General features: G+C 35.6%; 1 protein-coding gene across 1 annotated transcript; it reads right to left on the bottom strand.

Annotated features, from left to right (window-relative positions):
- Positions 1–510: 510 nt before the first annotated feature.
- Positions 511–19,618, bottom strand: LOC141817110 (extra-large guanine nucleotide-binding protein 1-like). The gene is made up of 8 exons (XM_074704791.1): positions 18,536–19,618; positions 9,357–9,494; positions 9,172–9,276; positions 8,902–9,084; positions 8,033–8,201; positions 3,742–3,965; positions 1,640–1,797; positions 511–1,283 (listed from the first exon to the last, which is right to left on the bottom strand). The coding sequence occupies exons 1-8, from the start codon at positions 19,517–19,519 to the stop codon at positions 683–685; spliced, it is 2,562 nt and encodes an 853-aa protein (XP_074560892.1). The 5' UTR covers positions 19,520–19,618; the 3' UTR covers positions 511–682.
- Positions 19,619–23,239: the final 3,621 nt, after the last annotated feature.

The raw sequence follows: 23,239 nt of genomic DNA, 5'->3' as shown, positions 1-23,239 counted from the left end.
ATTTTCATGACTCGAATTCGTAATATTTAAGTCACACAGTAGCATTTAAATTGCAGGACCGAGTGGGGTGAGGATGATGAATAATCATTGCAGTGTTATCGTCTTCTTATGATCATTCTTCTAGCTTCACTGCATCAACACAGATACTGCTGTCCAACTCTTCAAGGTAGTGTTTTTATGCACTTATCTCGGATCACACAGTTCTTCTTTTATGGAATCATGTTCTATTTTCGCGAGTTTCTTAAGTTTTGCCGAATCTACATCTTATATAATGAGCAACTAAACTGGTTTTCAAATTAACTTACTGGTTCATTTTAATTTAAAATCTTGTGGATGAGTTTCATTTACACCAATTTCAACAACCCCCAGCTCTGGAAATGATGCTCAATAATGCTTTCAGAAAGACATGACTTGGACTTAGGGTTTTGGCAAAGACTGTATATTCAAAGTATCAGTGAACAAGTAACAGTTTTGCCAATCAGCTTTCTGTTTCATTTTGATACTTAAATATGAATTCTAAAAGAGACACTTATTTTGTAAACATAACTGTGAAAACTAATATGTTACAGATTATGGTTAAGATACCATAAGTTTGCACTCAAAAAATGGATTAAGCACATTGAGATACATTTTGATCTAAGAAAAAGACTAGGCTATATATTTACACATTTTTTACGAAAAGTCAGTGAGAAGTAGAGCTTCGCTCTGTGCTATAGGTTGATTCATTGGTGCCACCATCAGTTGACCATTCCTCAGTCCAGTAAATTATCTCTCTTGCGTATCGAAGTGCTGCGTCAACAGAATCAGGATCCAATCCATTAGCCCGGGTAACATAGAGTTTCCTCCCGGTGATCGACAGAAAGAGTGTCTTGAATTCCTTGGCGACATAGTGAAAAGCTTGTTCAGCCTTTGTGGCTTCTACAGTGCCCCTACGACCAGAGCTGTTTCTCTTATTAGGTGGGCGATTGCTTACGACTGGATGGAAGTTGTGGAACCATTCGCATGAGGTTAAAGGAGTGATGTTTATCATCTGCTCAAACAAATCAAATTTACTGAGTACCAAAAGAAAGTCCTTTGCTTGGAAGGTTGGATGACTGACAATGCTTTCAAAGAGACTTCGGCTCTCAATCATCTTGTTGATGGGCATGCCAGTACTATCTTCAGAGTATTCATCATAGTCAGTCATGGCAACGCAGAAGATCACCATCCTTGCATCTTCAAACATGTCCAGCCATTTACAGTTTTCTGTGGTACCTTTATACGGACCTCGAATGAGCTGATACCTACAGCAAATGAGAAGTTGGAATATTTGCATTAGAATTCTTGTGGATGAGACTTGACAGGAAGGATTGTAAGCTCAATTTCATCAGGAAAAATTTAAAACCAAAATTCCAAATATTTTAAGTACTTGTGTTTATTATTGAAGCCAAGTTGGGTCAAAACCATTTAGTAGTTAGTAGAATCAAATATGATTATCTTCAACCATCTCAAGACCTGGAAAATGTATACCCAGACACTGTTTTTTTCTTTCTTTTCCCATATGATGTGTATGGAAGTGCTTCTATCGAACCTATAGCAGCCAAATGTATACTTCCAAATCTTGCAAAACTTGAAAACAATGATAACGCATGCAACCAACCTTGAGATTGTTGGCTGCTGCTCATGCTCATCGAAACAACTTCCAGCACAAGGTAACTGTAAGTCTATGGATGCTATTCCATTGGAGGAATTTATTCCATCAGCATATGTGATGTCTTCATTTGATGGTTCATAATCGTCTCTGGATATATCAACAACCTGAAGAATAACCAGTAACAGTTTTAGTATCAAGCTATGACTATGGAATCACATATTGTTTAAATTAACCACAATTTCCAGTACTTGAGTTATTGAAATGGAATGTTCAGTTAGCTTGCATCTTATTACATGTTTTCGAGTACTGTTAAAGTTATTTTACTGTTTTGGAGGTGGTTATTTGAAAGACTACATCTCATAAAATGTCAATTCCAAGCGAGAATGAAAAAGATTGAGGGTTTGTGTTAGGAATCAGTATAAAACAATATCAAACCTTCACCAAAGTGGACCTTCTAAAATTGAAATTTCAGACATGCGAGCGAGCTTATTTCTATTTTAGAGAAAAATAGAGTTGCAGATGCAATGATAATTTTCTTGGTGCAGAATTAGAAATATTTCATGTTTACTAATTCCTTTAATTAACTGAGTGAATGTTCTCAGTTGCTCTACATCTTATTTAAATCTAGCTCCTGAAACATAATGTTTAGCCTATCTTACCTGGACTCAGGTCCAATTATCCAATGCAAATTTGTATTCGTGTTCAATGTGGCTATTTCAAAAAATTCATATGGATGTCAGAAGTCCATTCGGGTGCTAGGATGTGCCAAGGGTACATAGATGGAGAGTTCTAGTAAAAGGAATCCCATGTAACTTAATTGAAAAAAAAAATCCATGATATATTTATCCAACTCATTGTCTTTCCACGTCGATTATTTTTTCATTATTTCTAACTAATAAATTTCCCATTATTTTTGTCAAAATTTCAATGCCTTCTTTACCAACTAAAAGGGAAAAAAAATCTGAAATAAGGTCTAATGCACAAATGATCACTGCAGAAATACCTCGTGTTATCTTCTCTATTAGAAACTAACTCGATGCAAGAAGTTCTATTTGTATTACAACTTCCGGTTATCTCGCCCACTGGAAGGGAAAACATAAGATGCAGATGATGATGATGCAAATAAACTGACTATTTAAAATAAACCAGTTTAACAAAATGAACTGGTTCAGGGGTCTAAAGACAAGTTATTTCTGTTACACACACGCAAGGCGAATAATGGAAGTGACCAAGGCATGAATCTTTATCTCATTGTTACACACAATCCAACTCATGTGACATACAATTGATTTTATTTTATTTTATCTACTTTCTTGTGAGATCGCTTGATCAAGGCATGTAATGCTTAGTGAGATTGCCAATTGAAGCACACATTTTTCTTGCAGTACATTGGATTTTCTAATCTCAATAAAAGACTGTTCTTATGTTGTTGCGTGTAAACAATACAGAGTCCATCTTGATGAATTTGTTGTAATAGTTGTTCTGTCACACAAGCCATTTTGTGTAGATTTTTATTTCATCCTACATTATAATCAATATATTTGAAGGGCATACACTACTGTGTAGCTAGGTTTAATCCCATTCTACGTTTGAGTTTGGATCCTTGGCTGGATCGAGATATGCCAGTGTGTGCCAACATGTGGTGCCAGAGGTACCAATGAGGAGAAGCAATCAGGAAGGAGAAGAGGAAGAAGATTGGAGAAGTGGGAAGAAGAGAATCAATATAACGAATCTTAACTTTCGTTAGATAACCTTGTGGAAGCCTCATGTCGTATCACCATGGTCATGAAAGCTCACTTGTTCAGGGGAAGCTTTGCGCCAAGTAGCAGAAGCCACGTATGCCTCAAAGGAAGTATTTGATTGTGTCACCATTGATCATGAAGGTTTAGCAGAGTATTATTGGTTATTCAGCATGTCGGATGGCAGGTGGAATGAAATATTTTGCTCATGTTGATCGGTATGGATGAAAGTGCAGACCACAGCAATTACAAACTTCAACTTATTCTATAATAGTAAATTGAATAGCAATGTTCAAGCTTTAGTGTAATAACTTGAAATTTAGAAAAGCTAAGTTGCAAACAAAAGAAAGAAAAACAGAAGCATGTTACCCTTTCTAAGAAATAACTCGAAGTGGCAGGGAGGAGCCGAAGTTCATTTCTACGCTTGTATGTAGCTTGAATAGCAGCATCTTTCCACAACTCCCCCACTAATGGCGCATACTCTCGCGTAGCAGCTGGGAAGATGGCTTCAAAATTGCCAGAGGCAATAATCATGAGAAGCCAATCGGCAAATCCCTTCAATCGTGGAACCAACGAATACTCTGTTTCATCTCCTGCCCAACAAAATGAATGATCAGATTGTTTTAGCTCTTCTGTAAACTTCCATTTTAGAAAGTTGGTGCTTAAAAGTTAAACTTGCATTCCAGCACATAAATTTCTAATCATATGAACCACAAAATAATATACTGAATGGAATGTGTCAGCAAGATAAAATGGTAAACTTGGCAATATTGTACACGACATAACATGCATAGTAAATGCCTATTATTATGATCCAAACCATAGTCAACCATGTAGCTATGGAGAAGTCATAAGACGTCTAAAAGCGTTGATCAACACGACACATAATACATGTAATGCCTAACCTTATTTTATATAAGTCTAAGGAAACTTATCCTTGCAGAACAACAACAACCACCACCAAGCCTTATCCCACTAAGTGGGGTCGGCTAAACTTATCCTTGCAGAAAAAGAAAAATATCCTAGAATATCATCATTGCATATCCCAGGGTTGTACTAATAATAATGGAAAAAACAAAAGAAGATAGGTTCACCATTAGTTTCATCACCTCATACTGCACTTTATTTTCATGGGAGTTAAAAAGTAAAAGGTGATTAGTGAAAAAACCACTAGAGTGACAGATAGTTGTACCTAAAGAAACTCATGTTTTCAAATGTAACTATGAAACCATAAATGGCTTGTGAATTAAGTATGCCAAAATCAGGACACTGAAGGTTTACATTCTTGAAAGTCAATAGATAATCATGTTTGATGTAGTTTATTAGATGATCAACCTTACTAACTATTCCAAATTACCAGGAAGATTTATACCAGCAAAAGGCTAGGGCTTCTAAGAGGGAGCGAGATATTCCTTTGGAATGCCCACTTGTAAAAGGATCTTGTGCAAGATACGCCAACCAAAATCTGTTATTTGAACACCAGAGTACATGGCTTCAGTTGGCTTGATCCCATAAAGTGTTGGTGGAGGAACAATTCAACTCCCTCACAGATTGAGGGGAAATATTGGATGGGAGGATTGATGTTTGGCCAAATGACCAAGAACTTAATTCAACCAGTAATTGTGGCTGTTTTTAAAGGATGAATTTTAAACAGGTAAAATTTCAGCACTTCAAGCTGTCATGCCAGTATTTATTGAACACTGGTTGGAAAATTGATGCAAATTCAATTTTATCACAAGAACTGCACTGTAGTTTAATGCAATTAGAAATCACATTATGTCAATGTAGACTCAACTAGTGCAGGATATTGCTAGGTATAAGTGGTGAACAACATATCCTAGGCGGAGATAAACTATCATAACAAGGCGTCATCATCATAATCATCAGAAACTTTGTTGTGTTAGTCCCAATTATTTGAAGTTGGCTACATGGAATTGAACTCTATACAAGAGTATATGGTTATAATATTCAGGTGTTTTAAATTATTTTTAATTACACAAACTATTATTTTTCTGTCTCCCTTTACTCCTTAAATCTTCAACTAAAAATCCGTAAACCTGTCTTACTGTAGTTTGGTCATTTTCAAAATATATGAGATTATTCAAGGATTAGCCCCCACATTGCACCCACTTGCATTACCTACCTTATAAACATCACATGATGGAAATTAGTAACCATTTTGGAATAACCTAGTATTACAAGCAAGGCCAAGCGGGCCATCTACTTATGGCATTTATGTACCCAACTCCACATGGTAATAGCACATCGTTTAGTATTGCTGATGAATTAAGGCTTCCAGGTCAGACACACGAGTACACAACAGACGATGTGTGAAGTAATAGCTCAACCTTCAGGCTAAGTATAATAATACAAATATCTCAAACCCACTAGACATCCATTTTAACAATTTTGTGGCAAACAAGTGAAGCAACAAACGCATGGTCTGGTTGAGTCTGCTTGGCTACCCATATATAAAAATTACATTGTAGAATTTAGTCAGTGTTATAACGCAATTTTTGAGCAGAACGTATTGTTACTAATGGATTAACTCATTTGACCATCCACTTATGATAATTATTCAGCAAAGTTAGCATTAAGGCAATAACTCATCATTTAAGTTGATTGTAGTAATACTAGTGGCATAGCCTACAAGGTCAGCAATTAACCGCACCTATCTGAAATGCGATGTGTGAAACTTAAATTTCATCATTATACATTTTTCAGTTCTATTGATGGGAACGAGGCTTGCCCATTTGCATCAAATATGTGGCAAACTTCAAGTGAAGATTTATTTGAACAAAATATTACTATTGGGATGAGCCTAACAAGTAAACCGTGTTGGTGCAGTCTGCCTCCAGGGTTTCGATATTTGATAATATACCTAGGTCTGGTCAGTTTGACAAAGGGTTGATCCAAACAGAACTAATGTTTGAATGTGAGTGAAGTCTAGTCAGGTCAAAGTTGACCAGATGACTAGAAAGAGAAATCCTAGTTGGAGGTTAAGCAAGAAGTCCTGATCAATAAGATTGGACAAGAAGTCTTGGCAGATCAAGCACACTAGGCGGGTTAGTGGACCGGACGTCTAGCAGGTCGATGGGTCAGTAAGGACCGAACATCGAAATCAAAGTCCTGGGGGTCAGAGGATCGGATGCTGAGCAAGAAGTCCAAGCAGGTCAAGGGTGACCGGATGTTTGGCAAAAAGAAATCCTGAGAGAGTAAGCCTAATAGGTTAGACCTACAGGGTAAGGCTTAAGTAAGCCTAGTAGTTCAGGTGGATTATAGTTAGGTTTAGATTGCTTGCTTGTTTGTTGTATGTTTATCTTGCAGGAACCATGAGCTGGAAGCAAAACTAATGAAGTATAATAGAAACAAACAGAAGCAGTCAAACCAAGCCTCAAGTCAAACTGGGTTGAACCCGCGCTGGGAGCCTAGAATATGATTCGGGCGCCCTGGTCTAGTCTAGACGCCTGGACCAAGAATAGCTTCGGGCGCCCAGATATTATTCCATGCGCCCGAACAGTCCAGGTGCCCTAAGCTAGTCCAGGTGCTTAGACTAGGATGAGAATTGGCTTGGATAAAAACCAACAAAACCGGATCAGATTGAATCGGTTTGGGATGCCCGAATAGGTATCCGAGTACCCAGAAGAGTCTTCATAAGGCCTCAATGAGCAGCATCAAAGGACAATCAACTTACTACTACTCTCTGATCTTGCGGTACTACTGAACGCGATCAAAGCTCTGCTCGTGCGACCGAGGAAGTTCCAGGAGGAATGCGTTGCGCTCAGAACTTCCAGATCGGCTCAACTCGAGTGTTTATGTTTCATTGGTCTTATTCTTTACGCTTCATATTTTGTCTTTATTTCAACTGTAAGACGGGTTTTTCCACCTCTGAAAAGAGTTCCGGAAAGAAAACCACTAGTGGATGAGCAACTCTCGTACTTAGGCCTTAGATGTATTAACCCCGGAGAGTTGGGAACTAGGTAAATCCATGTGTCGCATTGTTTTGTTTATTTAATTCCGCTATCAGTTTTCTGTAATAGAATCGAACGAACGAACAAGATTCACCCCCCCCCCCTCCTCTCTCACACACAACGGTCCTACAAACTGCTCATGACATTTACATGGTAGACACTAAGTGAAGTTAATATCTTAAATTTTAATTTGGATGTGATATTAATGGACCTCGCTAGAAACTCTGTGGTAAACATGGGAAGTAAGATCTCATTGTTTGAGTTTAATATAGATAACTGGCAAGACACACTAGTACACCAACTTTCCACTGTTCCTTAGCAGAGTCAGCATCTTGTACCAACTGTCATGCAAATTTTAGACATCAGTGATGCTCTTTATTAATGTGTAAGAGTCAAGTGAAATTGAAGTAAGTACCCATGTTTGAACAGAAACAAAACATATACAGGGATAAGTCACCCCTTGGTTATTGACCCCAAAACCTTAAGGTCATTATGTTTGATTATATGATAACATGCGCATACAATCTTTGGAATAACATCGTTATAAGCCTATATAGACCATCAAATCTACATGAGCATATAATACTTGTACAACCTACCAGTTGAAAAATCAGTAGTTAATAAACAATACGACATTGAATGGGCTGCAAGTGAGATAGTCAGAATTAATGAACATTATAGTCATGTACCTGAAGAATCAAGTTGCTGGTTGTCTCTCCTCTCAGCCAAAATCTCTTCTTCAAACCATTCACGACACTCAAGCAGCAAAGCAAGATCTCGATATATGCTGGTCTGTATCATAATCTTGATATCTTGGCGCTCGCTCTCTGTGAATGATAACCCATACAACAATTTGGCCTGGTAAAGCCAATAAATCAGTCATGCACACAAACATTAGATGCTCACACAAGAAACAATACTTGAAGGAATTAAACATGTATATATCTAGACATTCATTAGAGTCAAAACAAACTGTCTCAGAAGTACTCAACAAGCTGCGTCAAGACTTCCTGAAGTAATGAAGTTGTTCGAACAATTTTTGGGTGCATCAATGGCATTGACCCAGTATTTTCCAATAAACATCAGAGAGAAAAAATATTTCGTCGTTGAAAGGCTTACTATAAGACAAGATTGGTCCTCCCAACATTAGCAACTCCACCATCCATTGCCATAATAATCCACTTTAAGGTATTGAGCTATCAAATGCATGTCATATACTGAAGCATAAATGCCATGTGAAGAAAGAGGTTGGTATGTCTTTAACTTCAACTACAAAGGCTACAATTTTACTACACCAAAATCCCAAGATTATTTGAAGATTGATGAGCCTAAATTCATAGTTGAGTCTTCAGAGAATGGGATCGCTTTAGAAATGTGCAGGTTGTGTCTTTAAATTGAGCTACAAAGGCTACAATTTTACTAGATCAGCAAAAACTCAAGACTATTTGAAGATTGAACAGTCTCCGATACATGTTAATCTACTCTTATTGGATTTATTGGACACAACAAATTCCTAGGTAATTTCATCTTCTGATGTGTAGTGTTCTGGGTTAAATACCTGCTTGAAAACAGTGCTTGCCCCTGATCCATGGTTTCCAATCAACAAAAGCTTTTGGAGTGCTTTCTTATTGAGGTAGTCAGAAAGAGGTATTGCCGCAAAGTTGTTTACCTCTTCACAATATTTTGCATTCTTACTCGGAAATGGCAATGAAAGAACAGCGCAAAGCAGTTTCATACGGTGCTGAAAAATGAGGAGCCATGAGAAAATTAGTTTGCACACAGCTTCCAATTGCTAGGAGTAAATACAACAAACAAAATTAGTGGCTACCTTCTCCCACATATTCCCTTTCGCATTTTTTTGTCCTTCCTCCATGTATGTCCCATCATCATAGAGCCAATAATGAGGATTCCCAGCACAAGGGACACTAGCCCACTAAATGGCAGGAAAGGTAAATCTGCTTACAGTGAATTTCAATTAAACTTTATGTAAAAAGTCAAGCATTGATAATGTACCTTAAGCATCTTCATCTCAGCTTTTGTGATCTCCCGACCATTTATTTGAATTCCAGTATTTCCCTTGCTTGCCGTTTCCTTTAGATGCCCCCCGACATTCAGATTTGAAGTAATGATGCTGTCAGGCTTGTGCCCTTCCTGTTGATCATCGATGAACGCTTAATTTATTGGCTCCGCTCAAGTACCACAGAAACAAAGGTCAATGAAGCGACATAAAAGACATGTTTAACCACCTAATTTAAGTTTGGTTGATACTATCATGTAGCTGTTGGGATTTATTAAATTTATAACACAAATTGTCATTACGATTAAGCCCAATAAAGTGATCCAATTAATCTTTTAATTGTGGGCTGAATTAGCAGATGTGGATTTTGCGTGTAGAAACCCATTAATCCACTTCCGTTATTATTGATGGACGGATAACGGAAACAGGTTTAAAGTTATAAATAAGGTGGTGGTCCCCGTAAAGTTAAGTGAACAAAACTTCTTTCATTCCATCAGGAAGAAGATACAGCTATTGTCACCTTATTTCCTACAGAAGATCAATCTGTCCATAAAAGTGTTTGTTTTGATCTCCATATTGTTCCAACGACAGAAAGAAGATGGCGATAACTCCGATTCAGGTTCTATTTATCATTTTCATCATTTTCGATTTTGTTAATATGCCATATACATCGATAATGAGATCTTGTTTAGAATTGTATGAGTCGTTCGGATTCATCTATGGTGTACAATTTATGTTTAGAACCTGTCAATCGGTATCAAAGCATAAGATTATCATTGATGTTTATAGCGTAAGGGGTAGAAATTTTGACGATTTATGTTAACATGCATGTATTTTGTGTCATGTTCATTGAGTTTCTACATTTAGAAACCTAGATTTCAAGTTTTTCCTCGAAGAACAGTGAAGAACTATGGAGAAATTGGGTAACCACCATTGTTTTTTTCGCAAAACCATGGCGTTTAATCTGCGAAAACCGAATAACATTAAAAGAAGATGACAAATGGACTCGACTAATGTGCAGGAATCATGCACAATAAGTTCATCAGTCGGCTGCAACATTCAACTATTGTGCACGGTTCATACACAGAAAGTTTAACAATTTACTACAGCACTCAACTATTATGCATAAGTCAGGCATAGTAGATTTTGTAGTCAACGGGTGCATTCGACTGTTGTGCATGGGTCGGGAATTGTAGGTTTTGCAGTCGATTGAAGCACTCAAATGTTGTGTAAAGGTCGGGAACAGAGAATTTACTAGTCGATTGGTCAACTCAACTGTTTCAATCGACTCGAGCAAAGTAAGTTTAGCAGTCAATTAGCTGACTCGACTGATGCAATTAAGCAGTCGATTAATGTTAAGGTGCAGCCGACTGATTCATGTATCACTCAACTGATGCCGAGGATCAATCGACTAGATCAATCGACTATTGCTATGTAGTTTCCCGATATAATCATCAAAGTAAAAACTATTTGATACAATTAATACATTTTGTGTAAGTGGAGGTATATCTATGCTAATAATTAGCCCAAAGGAAAATCATTTTAGGCCAAATATTTGTTCAAGTAGCTCATGTAAAGTGATATTTTTGTGAATCATGCACATAATTTGTTGATCCAAAGAAAGACATATTGTGTGACCTATTAAAGTTTTTTTGAGCTATGTTTAGAAAGTATCGTTAACAAATTATATTTTAGTTCAAAAGATTAAATTGCAATGTTGTGCTTGGCATCTCGTTATGGGCCCACATACATGCATATTTATTGATGTTTGCTTGCATTTACTTACTTAAATATATGCATGTTTAGGGTGTAGCCGAGTTGATACCCGAATGGTAGAGTTGCATCAATGTTTAGATTATAATGTGAGCTTTGTCCTTCCTTCTTTTCTTCCATAGAACACTCAATATCTGCCAACATCAATAATATGTCAACCCTAACCGGTATTAATTTCACAAAATGGAAAGAACACATAATGGTTCTATTGGGCTACATGGATCTGGACCATGCATTCAAGCGGAATCGTCCCGCATCTTTGACTAGTAAAATCATGGCTCAAAGGGTTACATTTGAGAAATGGGAACGATCCAACCGCATGAGTCTAATGATCATGAAGTTGTCCGGTCTGGACTCCATCAAGGGCTCAATTCCTGAGGAGGATGCCAAGTCTTTCCTTCAACATAGCAGACTGATTCACTTCAAATGAAAAAGGTCAAGACAACAACGATTTTAACGAAGCTTCTCTCAATGCGGTATGGAGGAAAGGATAACATATGAAAGTACATCATGGAGATATCCAATTTGGTAACAAGACTAAAGACACTAAAGCTAGAGATGCTTGAGAGCATCCTTGTGTACTTAGTCTAGATATCTCTCCTTACACAATTCACTCCTTTTAAGAATAGTTATAATACTCAAAAGAAAAAATGAACTCTAAATGAGCTTATTACTCAATGTGTGTAAGAAGATGAGAAATTAAGACATAAAACATCTAAAAGTGATCATCTAGCGTCCACCCATCTAACGTCCGTCCATCAGGGTCAAAGCAAGAAAAGAAAGAGGATCAATACTAACGGTAAAGATAAGCAAATTGTAGACTTTGGGATTTTCAGGTCATATGATGCAAAAGAAACAAAAATCAAGAACTAACTTGTCACTTTTGCAACAAGAAAAGTCATATAAAGGAATGCTCCAAATATATCAACTAATATGTTAAGAAAAATATATTTCTCAATTTTATTAGTTCAAAAGTAATTTAGCTATTGTGTTTATTAACACTTAGTGGATAGATACTAGTGTTATTATTCACATAATTTTGTTTATACTAAGTATCTAAATCTTACAACCTAACTAATCCTAGGGTAGACGGTCCGGTCCCATATTACGTCCACCAAGTAAATCCATAAAGCACAATGGCTCCTGACGTGATGCCCTAGCTTCACTAATAGTTCAATCGCCGTAGGTGTACCCTATGTGAGAATTAAACTCTGGTTGCTTAGAAATGCACCCTGCCTCTTAACACCATATCAAACCTTGGGGGTTACTATTCACATAAATGTCACTATGCAGAATTGTCTTGAGTTAACTATCAATTGATAGTGAAAAATACATCTATATGTGAAAAATGACAGAGATTAAAGTAGAAGTGATGGTATTTTTAGGCTTTATTTAAAAACTAATGTATTTCTAAATTTGAAAAATATCGTCTTTTCAACGGAATTTGATCTTTATTTTTGTTTAGACAAATCTAGTTATTTTTATTCATTTGGAAATGAAAATTTTAGCATATTCCAAACTTCAATTTTGATTGGTATTGATTCGTTAATTGATAAGCTTTACAAATAACTTCTACTGACAATGAAATAATGCATACAAGTAACATAGGTGCAAAGCGTAATTTGACGAATGAAAATTCCTCCATATTGTGGCATAGACGTTTAGAACATATATCCCAATAACGCCTAGAAAGATTAATATCATAAGAAATTCTTGACCCCTTTGATATGTTAGACTTTGATATCTGCAAAGAATGTATTAAAGGAAAAACAACTAACAAACGGAATAAAGGTACATACAAGTGTAATGAAGTCTTGAAACTAATACATATGGATATATGTTGATCATTCCATTTCATGAAATGGTCAAACATATTTTTTTATTAGTTTCATATATGGCAATTCATTATACGATTATTTGTACCTTATTTATGAGAAGTCTTAATCCGTGGACGTGTTCAAACTCTTCAAAGCTGAAGTTGAAAATCAACTAGGCAAGAAGATTAAGGGTGTGAAATCTGATTATGGTAGTACATACTATAACAGATATGATGGATCAAAAGAACAACATCCTGGGTCTTTTGCACAATATCTTACTGAAAGTGGGATCATTTCTCAATATATCATGCCTAGTAATTTTTATCAGAATAGTTGAGCGACAAAATCGGATCCTAAAAGACATAGTGAGAAGCATGATGAGTTTCTCATCCTTATCGGAGTCTTTGTGGCATGAAATAATTAAAACTGCAGTTTATTTACTGAACAGAATTTAGACGGATGAAAGACTTAGCATTAGGCATTTACACGTATGGATATGTCCAACAGAGGTTAAGCCTTATAGGCCTAACGAAAGGAAATTAAACTCAAGAATTGTTAATTGTCATTTTGTAGGTTATTCTGAAAAGTCAAGCGGTTTCAAGTTCTATGACCCCTTAAACACGTCCTTTTTCGAGATGGAAAATGTCAATTTTATTAAAGATTATGGATTCTACATGGTTACTACTATTGCAATTGATAGTAATAGGGTAAAATTCCTAACACTATGAAAATTGCAAATCCAGAAAGAGTAGTGACCCAAGATATTCTCATGTTATCTCCAAGACAAATGAATGGTCCATCCACTCAAGTTGAGATATTGCCTCCTATGGTTGAAGAGATGACTCAACTACTTCAAGTGCAAGTGTCTTTTAAAGAGATCTACTATGGAAAGAAAATCAATAATTTCACATGATTATATTTATCTTCAATTTCACATGATTATGTTTATCTCTAAGAGTGAGTTTTGACATAGGATTGGAAAATGATCCTACATCTTTTTATAAAGTCAAACTATGTCCTAATTTCGAAAAGTGGATCGAAGCCACGAAGGAAGAGATGAAATCTATGATTGACCAACCATGAAAGAAAAGATGAAATCTATGATTGATAAGCCATGAAGGAAGAAATGAAGTATATGGTTGACAATGACATATAGGAACATATAGAATTGCCTAAAGGAACAAAACCGGTTGGTTGTAAATGAATTTTTAAAATCAAATGAGATTTGAAGGGCAATGTTGAAAAGTATAAGGCTCGTTTTGTTGTCAAAGGATTCATTCAAAAGGAGAACATTGATTACCAGGAGACTTTCTCACATGTTTCAATGAAAGACTCTCTTAGGATAATTGTGACACTTATAACTCATTATGATTTAGAACTTCACCAAATAGACGTAAAGATTATATTTCTCAATAGAGAAACAAATAAGAAATTGATTTGAAGGACAATATTGAAAAGTATAAGACTCGTCTTATTGTCCAAGGATTCACTCAAAAGGAGAGCATTGATTACAAGGAGACTTTCTCACCTGTTTCAACGAAAAGCTCTCTTAGGATAATCATGGCACTTGTAACTCATTATAATTTAGAGCTTCACCAAATAGATGTAAAGATTGCATTTCTCAATAGAGAAATAGATAAGACTATATACATAGTGCAACCAGAAAACTTTAAGTTTAAGGACTCAAAGCACCAAGTATGCAGGTTAAAGAACTCCATTTTTTATCTAAAGCAGACATCCCGTTAGTGGTACCGAAAGTTTGATAAGATGATTATTTCATTTACTTTTAAGAAGAACACTGTTAATCGGCATATTGATTTACGAAAATCACAAGTGTACGACTGTCATCAAGTAATAAAAAATTGATTCCCCAAGGACTGTAAAATTTAGTACCGGTTAGAAACGTGAAATAGATTATCTAGACAATCAAAAATCGCACGAGTCGAAAAAGAAAGAAATTGAATCGAATCGAGAGAAAATACGAGTGCTAAGAGAAAACTGATGTTGGAATGCAACTCTAGGATTTCGGTTTCACCATGACAACTGTTAACACCATAAATATTATTTACTTCCTTACCTCAATGCTTATGCGCATACAAGTTGTCTATCCCGAGATACCGATATAGACTTTTAGAATTATACCGACATACCTACCCAAACGCGATGCCTACTTTCAGGGCGACCTTATTAAAGCAATCGCTTTCTCAGGGAGATTCCTATCATAATACTCCACGATCCTTCAAGTGTCATCCCATATTTCATGACGTTGAATCCAGGTGGACCTATTAAGCTCTATAATAGTCAATAGTGCTCTCGTAAGGTTTTGAACTATTTTCGTGAACAACCCCTCACGTCTTGGTGTTTATAGGTCGGAGATTTAAGTTCACCTTTTGGTCTTTCCCTACGTCCCGTGAGATATGAAGATGCACGGTTAGTGTCAAAATCATATATGTGTAATAAAGTCGGATCATGAATAAATATATCATATGGTTAAAATAGACATAAAACGAATGAATGTCAACAAATCAATCGGACTACTCTTTCATCTTAGAATCTAGAATACTACATCATAAAGTGAAGTTACAATCAAAAGACATAAAAGAAAGCGTTTTACAAATCAAATCAAAGAGAAGAGAGAAGAAATGCTTAATTGTGTAGTTGTCGGTGTCTTCGGAAGAACTTCGAAGCTCCAAAGAGGACGAAAACAATGATGGCTCCTTGGGAATGACTCCCCTAGAATTCCCTATAACAGGAAAATACCTCCTCTCTCGATCATGAGATTTTTACGATTTTTTATAGCCCCCAAAATCGACCAAGTTTGAGAAATCTTTCAAAATTAATGAGGTGTCGCCTACGCGACACGGCTCATGCCGGCTGGCATGGGGGAGTGTCAAGCATTACAAAAGAAGTCTCTGGCCCGACACAGTCGTGCCAGCTGGCATGGGGTTGTGTCGAGGTTCTGATCAAATAGGCACGGGGCGTGCCTGATGGTACGACCGTGCTTTGTCGGGTGTCGAAATAACAGACTTTTTGGACGAATGCACACGGGCCATGCTTGGTGGCACGACCATGCTAGGTCGTGTTCTAGATGAGGCTGCTCTTGGGTTGTTGAGACACGGCCTGTATCATGGGGCACAGTCATGCCTAGAGGTGCAGCTTCATCGTCTGCTTCGTTTTGTGTCTTCTTTGGTTGAGGGAACATGCCCGTGTTAGGGGACATGGCCAAAGCATGCTCCTCGCTGTCGACTTTTGCTTCAAGACTCTTTTGCTCTGCTTAAGCTCCATTTTCTCATCTTGTCAATCAAAAAGCACAAGGAGCAGTTCTCCGAACAAAAAGAAATGTAGTTGATGCAAATGAGATGAAGGTATGCAAAGTATGCTCATGTAATGCAACAAAACGCATACAAAACAATTCTAAATATCCTATATAAAACACACACATCATATATATATCTCAAGTTTCAATGCAAGTTCATTATACTTGTTCTGTATGTGAATGATATTTTATTAGCAAGCAATAATAAGACTCTGCAAGGCATTTCTATCAGGTCATTTTGAAATGAAGATCTTGGTGATGCATCTTTTGTATTAGACATACAGATCTATCATAATCGTTCAAGTGATATACTTATACTGTCACAAAAGAGTTGTATTGAAAAGGTGCTTAAAAGGTATAACACATAAAATTGTGCACCCGATGACACGTGTATGGCGAAAGGTGCTAAATTTAGCTTGTAGCAATACCCACAACTTGAACTTAAAATAAAGGAGATGCAAAAATTCTCTTATACTTCAGTTGTAGCGAGTCTTATGGATACTCAAGCATGTACGTGTTCGAATATAATGTATATAGTAGGGATATTAGACAGATATTTGAATAACCCAGGACAGAATCACTGAAAAGCGATAAAAAAGGTTGTATTATTTGCAAAGAAGAAAGGATTTCATGCTCACGTATCAAAGATCTGGTCACTTGGAGGTGATTGGATATTCAAACTCAAATTTTGTTAGATGTTTGGATAGGAGTTATATCGTGGAAGAGTGTGAAATAGTCACTCATAGCTACTTCTACCATGGAGACAAAATTCATAGTATGCTATGATACATCCAATCAAGAGATACAGTTGCAGAACTTTATCACAGGGTTACAGATTGTTGATGGTATTAAAGACCATTGAGAATCACCTGTGAGAATAAAATCGTTGAGTTGTATTCTAAAAACAACCACAATTTGTCGAAGTCTGAGCACATCGACATCAGGTTCTTAGCAATAAAAGAAAAAAATTCAAAGTGGTCAAGTAACACATTAGCACAAATTCCATAATAACAAATCCACTCACCAAGGGTTTACAACCTAAGGTGTTTCATAAGCATGTGAAGCATTTGGATAAAGTGCTCCTTTAGTGGGAGTATGTGGTATTTTATGTTTCATATTAATTAACACTTGTATATTTTGTTTATTGTACGTACTTAAATTTAAAAATACATATATATTTTGGTTTATTGTACGTACTTAAGTTATCTAATATTGATTGACACATGTTTCATACTGTAATTTAGCATATAGTGTTTGTAAATATGATTCAGATACTTTTGAGTCATAAAGATAACCAATTGAAAATTGACATATATAGATCACATTTCATGTAATTTTCATGTTACACATTCATATCTAATTTATGTCATTAATAACGTTAGTATTGTGATTATTATTAGGTCTTATTACAAGTATGATACAAAGACCTCTTTAGTCCTATATTAATGAAATTAATGAATCAGATTGTACTAAGGGATAATTTTTACCATCAGGTGGCATTATTAACCTCAATTAAGGAATTTGACTATGTATTATGTATGGGATTACATATAGCTCAAGTGGGAGATTATTGAGATTTATTTCCCGTTCGATGGGCTTACATGTTAAATTTATAACACATAGATTGTTATTACGATTAAGTCCAATAAAGTGATCTAATTATTGTTTTAATTGTGGGTTGAATTAGCGGATGTGGATTTTGTGTGTAAAAATATGTTAACCCACTTCCGTTATTATTAATGGACTAATAACGAAAACGGATCTACAACTATAAATAGGGTTGTGGTCCCCGTAGGGGTTAAGTGAACAAAACTTCTTTCTTTCCATTCAGAAGAAGTTACGATTGTCGTCGCCCTAATTCCTACACAAGATCAACCTGCGCATAAAGGTGTTTATTTTGATCTCCAAATTGTTCCAGTGACTACAAGAAGATGATGATGACTCTCGATTCAAGTTCTGTTTATCGTTTTCATCATTTTCGATTTCGTTAATATGTTATATACATCGATAATGAGATCATATTTAGAATTATATGAGTCGTTCGGATTCATATAATTTAGTTGACAAATTATATCTATTAAAATAAATAAATAAATAAAGAGCAAATCTTGGTTCTCTCCCTAGGCAACTGAGAACGATTGGTCGAACCTTTATGTTTTCTGAAGTAAAGTTGTGTTACTTACTTAATGCCATCTTATTCTAGAAGAGTTGGCAAATAGAACACAGATAATGAATTGTAGGATACTTTTAACAAAAGATTCTAGCTCACCTTTCCCCAGTAGCCAGAAACCTTGTCGTACCAATACTCTCCAGGCTTAAGCTTAGGAGGAGGGCACGGACAGCTCTGTAACAGAATCATTTCCTCCAGGTTGAGACTCTTCCCGTTCACACAGATATCTTCCGGTCTCAACTGATTTGACTCGCAGTTTTTTTCGGCCTCCATCATTAATTCAATTTCCCGGTCGGTCAGCAGCCTCTTCAACAAACGCGAGCTCTTCCCCAGTCTCTCTCTGCTCGACTCCAGTATCGGAGACCCGATGCAAGAGATGCACTTCCTCCCCTCGGGCATGGAGCCCATAGTCATCAACACGCACCTACTGCAATACTTGGCATCGCAGGCCAAGCAAGACTCTTTCTCCATAAAACGGCTTCCCCTCAAGCAACTGTAGCAAGCTCCCTTCTTGATCGCGCCCGGAGTGACTCCAACTGCAGGCGACGTAGAGTAACTGGACTGGCCAGACCCTTGGAAGGCCACGATCGGCGCCATCCTGGTCGGCGTGGCGAAGGACTCGTCGCCTTCCTCGATCTCGGAGGCGTACGAGCGGAAGCTAGAGGCCGGGGAGCTGAGGGGCGACTCCGTGGAGAGCCGATCGGGGGCTCCGCCAAGCTCGTCCGAAAACCCGACGGTGCCGGACACGTCGGCGGTCTCGGAGGAGAGGAGATCGGTGGAGCAGAGCGCGCCGGAGTCGGGGGTTGCGGCGACGGCGGCGTGGTTCTCGATGACGGAGGTAGGGGAGGCGGCCGACAGGAGGGGCGCGGGCATCTTGGGGGAGGGGAGCGGGTGGGCGACTGGGAGGGAGACGGCGTCGGCGGGGAGCGGCGCGAGGGCTGCGAGGGGGATGCGTTCGACATCGATGGGGACGGCGCGGGGGAGGGCATAGGGAAGGGGAGGGCCATCGTAGACCGCGGCGAAAGAGTAGCCGGAGGCCTCCGCCTCTGTCTCCGCCGCAGGAGGCACGAGGAAAGGAGACATGGCGAGGGAGGACCGGGCGGAGGAGCTCGGGGCGAAGACGGGGGAGAGTGAGAAAGGAAGGGGGCGGCAGCTTTCGGAAGCGCACGCGCAGAGAGAGAGAGAGAGGAGGAAGGTGAGTGGTGGTTTGTTGGGGTGTCGCGATCCCGCACTGTTGAAATGGCATTAGGTTGACGGGGTGGGGCCTAAGGACCAAACCACGTTACCAATAGCGGAACGTGGCAGTCGGAGCTGGTGAGAGACGGGAGTTTAAACTCCAAGTTTAAATACTAAAAAGGGAGAAGATTGCAGTTTGTCTGGGAGACTTTTAATTAATTTTAAAATGATTTTTTTACTAAACCACTTATTAAACTTTTATTAATATCTAAATCATCACACTTTTATACTTACTGGATTATACATTTCTTTTCTAAAAGATAAATGATACTTGTCATGAAATAAAATGGTATCATGAAATTGTAGCATGACACTCACAATTGTATACAATGAATTTCACTATATATCAGTGGGATCCACTGTCAATATAAGTGTCATGCTACGATTTCATGTTATGTATCACCACTCTTTCTAAAATACTCTTCTTTTTTTCTGTACACTACATTTAAAATCTTAAAATTTTATTGATCTGACTTCCAGTAATCTTTAAATCTCACGTCCAACAAATCAAATGCGTTTAACTGATTGTCTATCTGTTGACTCTTCGTAGAGGTGGTGCAGCTTCAGAAGCTATTTCTATTTTACACACCCTTAGAGTTGGTGGGTCATTAAACACTTGCACACAAGTAAATGAAAAAAATATCCGAAGACTTAGTCCTGGATTAATAGTGTGAAATAATTATTTGATAATCAAGTAATTAAAATTATAAATATAAAATATTATTTAATATTATTTAATTCAACTTATTTATTTAAATAAAATATAATATAATCGATTTAATATTTATTATATTATCTTTGATTTAATTTATTTTTAAAATAAATTATATTATTAATATTAATATTAATAATGCTAATGATGATAATAAATTAATAATATATAAAATAAATAAATATAATTTATTTATAATTTTTTAAAATTTAAAATAAATTATTATTTTTTTAATAAAATAATTTATTAAATTAATAAATATAATTCGTTACATTTATAAATATTTAAATTAACATTTATTGAATTAATTAATTCAATTTTAATTAGGTTTCATTCCATATTCAATTGATTCAATTTTAAAATTGGAGGGTAATCATGAAAAAAAATGTGTTAACTTTCATAATCGCATAAAATTTTAGGCTACCAAGGTAATTACATTCCGGATTTATAACCCATTTGTTCACAACTGATGTAGTTGTGATGTTGCATTACTTGAAAATCATTGATAACTTGAACCAAACAAGGTTATCAACGATAAATCCCCAACCAAATATCCCTTTATGGATTGCTCACGTGTTGCAGCTATTTGGAGTGTCTTGGGCTTTGGGAATGATCATAATTTCACTATTGATGATCCTACTCTCTAATTCAAATTTCATTGTAGTAAAATGGTGGAATTCATCATCCTAATGATTCTATACGGTTGAAGATCACGATCATCTGTAAGGAGGTAAATCATAAACTATACGTTGGTCATCATAGTCGTACAATGTCTAAATTTTTAAATTTTAGTCACGGTCAAAGTCAAGAAAGTTCTAGAAACACTTTGGTGATATTGTTAAGTAAATATGACATACCTAAGTTCAACAATGAATTTGTGTCAAATTATATAAACTTAATTATTTAAATTTTAAAAACTCACAGGAAGCTCCCAAGAGTGCATTAGGTCTATCAGATATGACATATCTAAGCCGTGGAATTAAAGTTTGAGGGCATGAAGAGACACAGGAAGCTCCTAGGAGTGCATTAATTCCAATTTTGGTCTATTCAAATGTATCTAAGACTATTAGTAAGTTTTGACTAAAACTCATTGATAGTCGTACAATGTTCATATTTTTAAATTTTAAACATAGTCAGAATTAGGAGAGTTATGGGAACACTTTAGTACTATCGTTGAGTGAATATGATATGTCTAAATCCAATAATAAATTTGTATCAATTATATAAATTATCTAAATTTTAAAAACTCATAGCATGCTATTTAGACTGTGAAATTAAAATTTTAGGGCATGATAAAACTCAAAAGGCTCCTACGAGTACATTGGTTATAATTTAGATTAATTCATATGTTTAAAGCTATAAATGAGTTTTGGCTCAAATTCATCGATGAGTCATGAATTTTGGCCATAATTAACTTATGACCTTAGATTCAAGATCATTATATTCTTGGGACTTTTTTATATCCTCCCATCTTAATTTTATCTCATATTTAAACCGTTATGAGGTTTTGTTTTGTTTTGTTTTTGCTTGTTAATGAGAGAGAAATAATATTTTTAAAACCCACTATAATATGGCTCATTTTAAAAAAAAATTTTAAATGTGTTTTGTAAAAATGATGAATATTTTAGAAAAAATACATAATTTGATAAATATAAAAGTATGGGATATTTGGATATTATGTGATTTTAGAAAAATTATCTTTTGTGATTTTACTATTATTACTTGGTGGTTCATTTTTCTATTTTTATCTAAAAGACTCTCAATTTTAATCGAGTGTTAAAAGGAAAAAAAACATATGTATAATACTTTTATAATTGTTTAGGGCTACATAATGCATTTCATTTAATTAAAATTTAATCAATTTGATTAAGATAAATTTTAAATATTATTGTTAAGCTAGATGTCAAATTTTTAGGAAAAAATAAAAAAAAAGTCTCTTATTCTAATTTACTTCAAGATGGAGTCTTTTCTTAAACTGTTCTAATAATATCGTATCATATTTTTAATCATTAAATTATCTGTATTCCATGCTATTTTAGCTGCTATAATATATTATAGTAAATTAATTCAATTTAATTAATAGTATTACACACAATAGTGCTATATTAAAAAAATTATTTTCAACTTAATTAAAATATTTTTAAATTAGTCAAAATTAATATAACACTGTTCTAATAGCTATAATTATAATAAAATTATAACACTTCATTAAAATTACATGAAATGAAATATTATTATATTACAATATTTTTTATTAAAATTATCCAAACTTTATCAAAATCATCCAACTTGATTAAAATAAATTTAATACAATTTTAACCGTTACGACAATAACTACTATAATTTATAGGAATTATATGAGTAGGTCAAAATAATTTTGATTAATTTTAAATGTTTTTACTGAATTGATAATGAATATGTTAATATAATAATATTTTATTTATTATATTTTTGATTAAATTGAAATAATTTTACTTCGTATAGCGGTAAATAACAAAGATGAAAAATTATTGAGATATCTATATTCTAACATTAAATTTTAGTTAAATTTAATTATATATTACTTTTAAATATTAAATATCCACTTGTGTTGAGGGGACAACATTATTAATTGACTCGTCTATGTTTCCTTTATTATTAGAGCAGTCAAATGGATCAACCGATAAAGGGATGAATTAATTCATCAGAATCTATCATATGATAGAGTAAGACGAAATGACCTACTAATTTGACGGGTGGAAAAATTTCAATCCACTCCAACTCAAGACGGATTGTAAGTTAGGATGATTAATCTATGAATCTATCAAAAAAATAAAAAATAATATTAAAATTTTTAAATTTGAATTATATTTTAA

This window comes from Curcuma longa, unplaced genomic scaffold (assembly GCF_044706935.1).
Source record: "Curcuma longa cultivar G26 ecotype Majalengka, Jawa Barat unplaced genomic scaffold, ITB_CL_G26_1.1 contig_19328, whole genome shotgun sequence".
NCBI lineage: Eukaryota > Viridiplantae > Streptophyta > Magnoliopsida > Zingiberales > Zingiberaceae > Curcuma > Curcuma longa.
The sequence above is the reverse complement of the archived record's forward strand: the minus strand, read 5'-3'. Positions and strand labels throughout refer to the sequence as shown.

Excerpts from the sequence above, each read along its gene's own strand:
- LOC141817110 (XM_074704791.1), bottom strand. The coding sequence starts at position 19,519 with ATGTCTCCTTTCCTCGTGCCTCCTGCGGCGGAGACAGAGGCGGAGGCC. Across the intron at positions 9,085-9,171 it reads AAGGGAATATGTGGGAGAAG|CACCGTATGAAACTGCTTTG; the intron begins GTAGCCACTAAT and ends CTCATTTTTCAG. Across the intron at positions 8,202-8,901 it reads CAAGCACTGTTTTCAAGCAG|GCCAAATTGTTGTATGGGTT; the intron begins GTATTTAACCCA and ends TGGCTTTACCAG.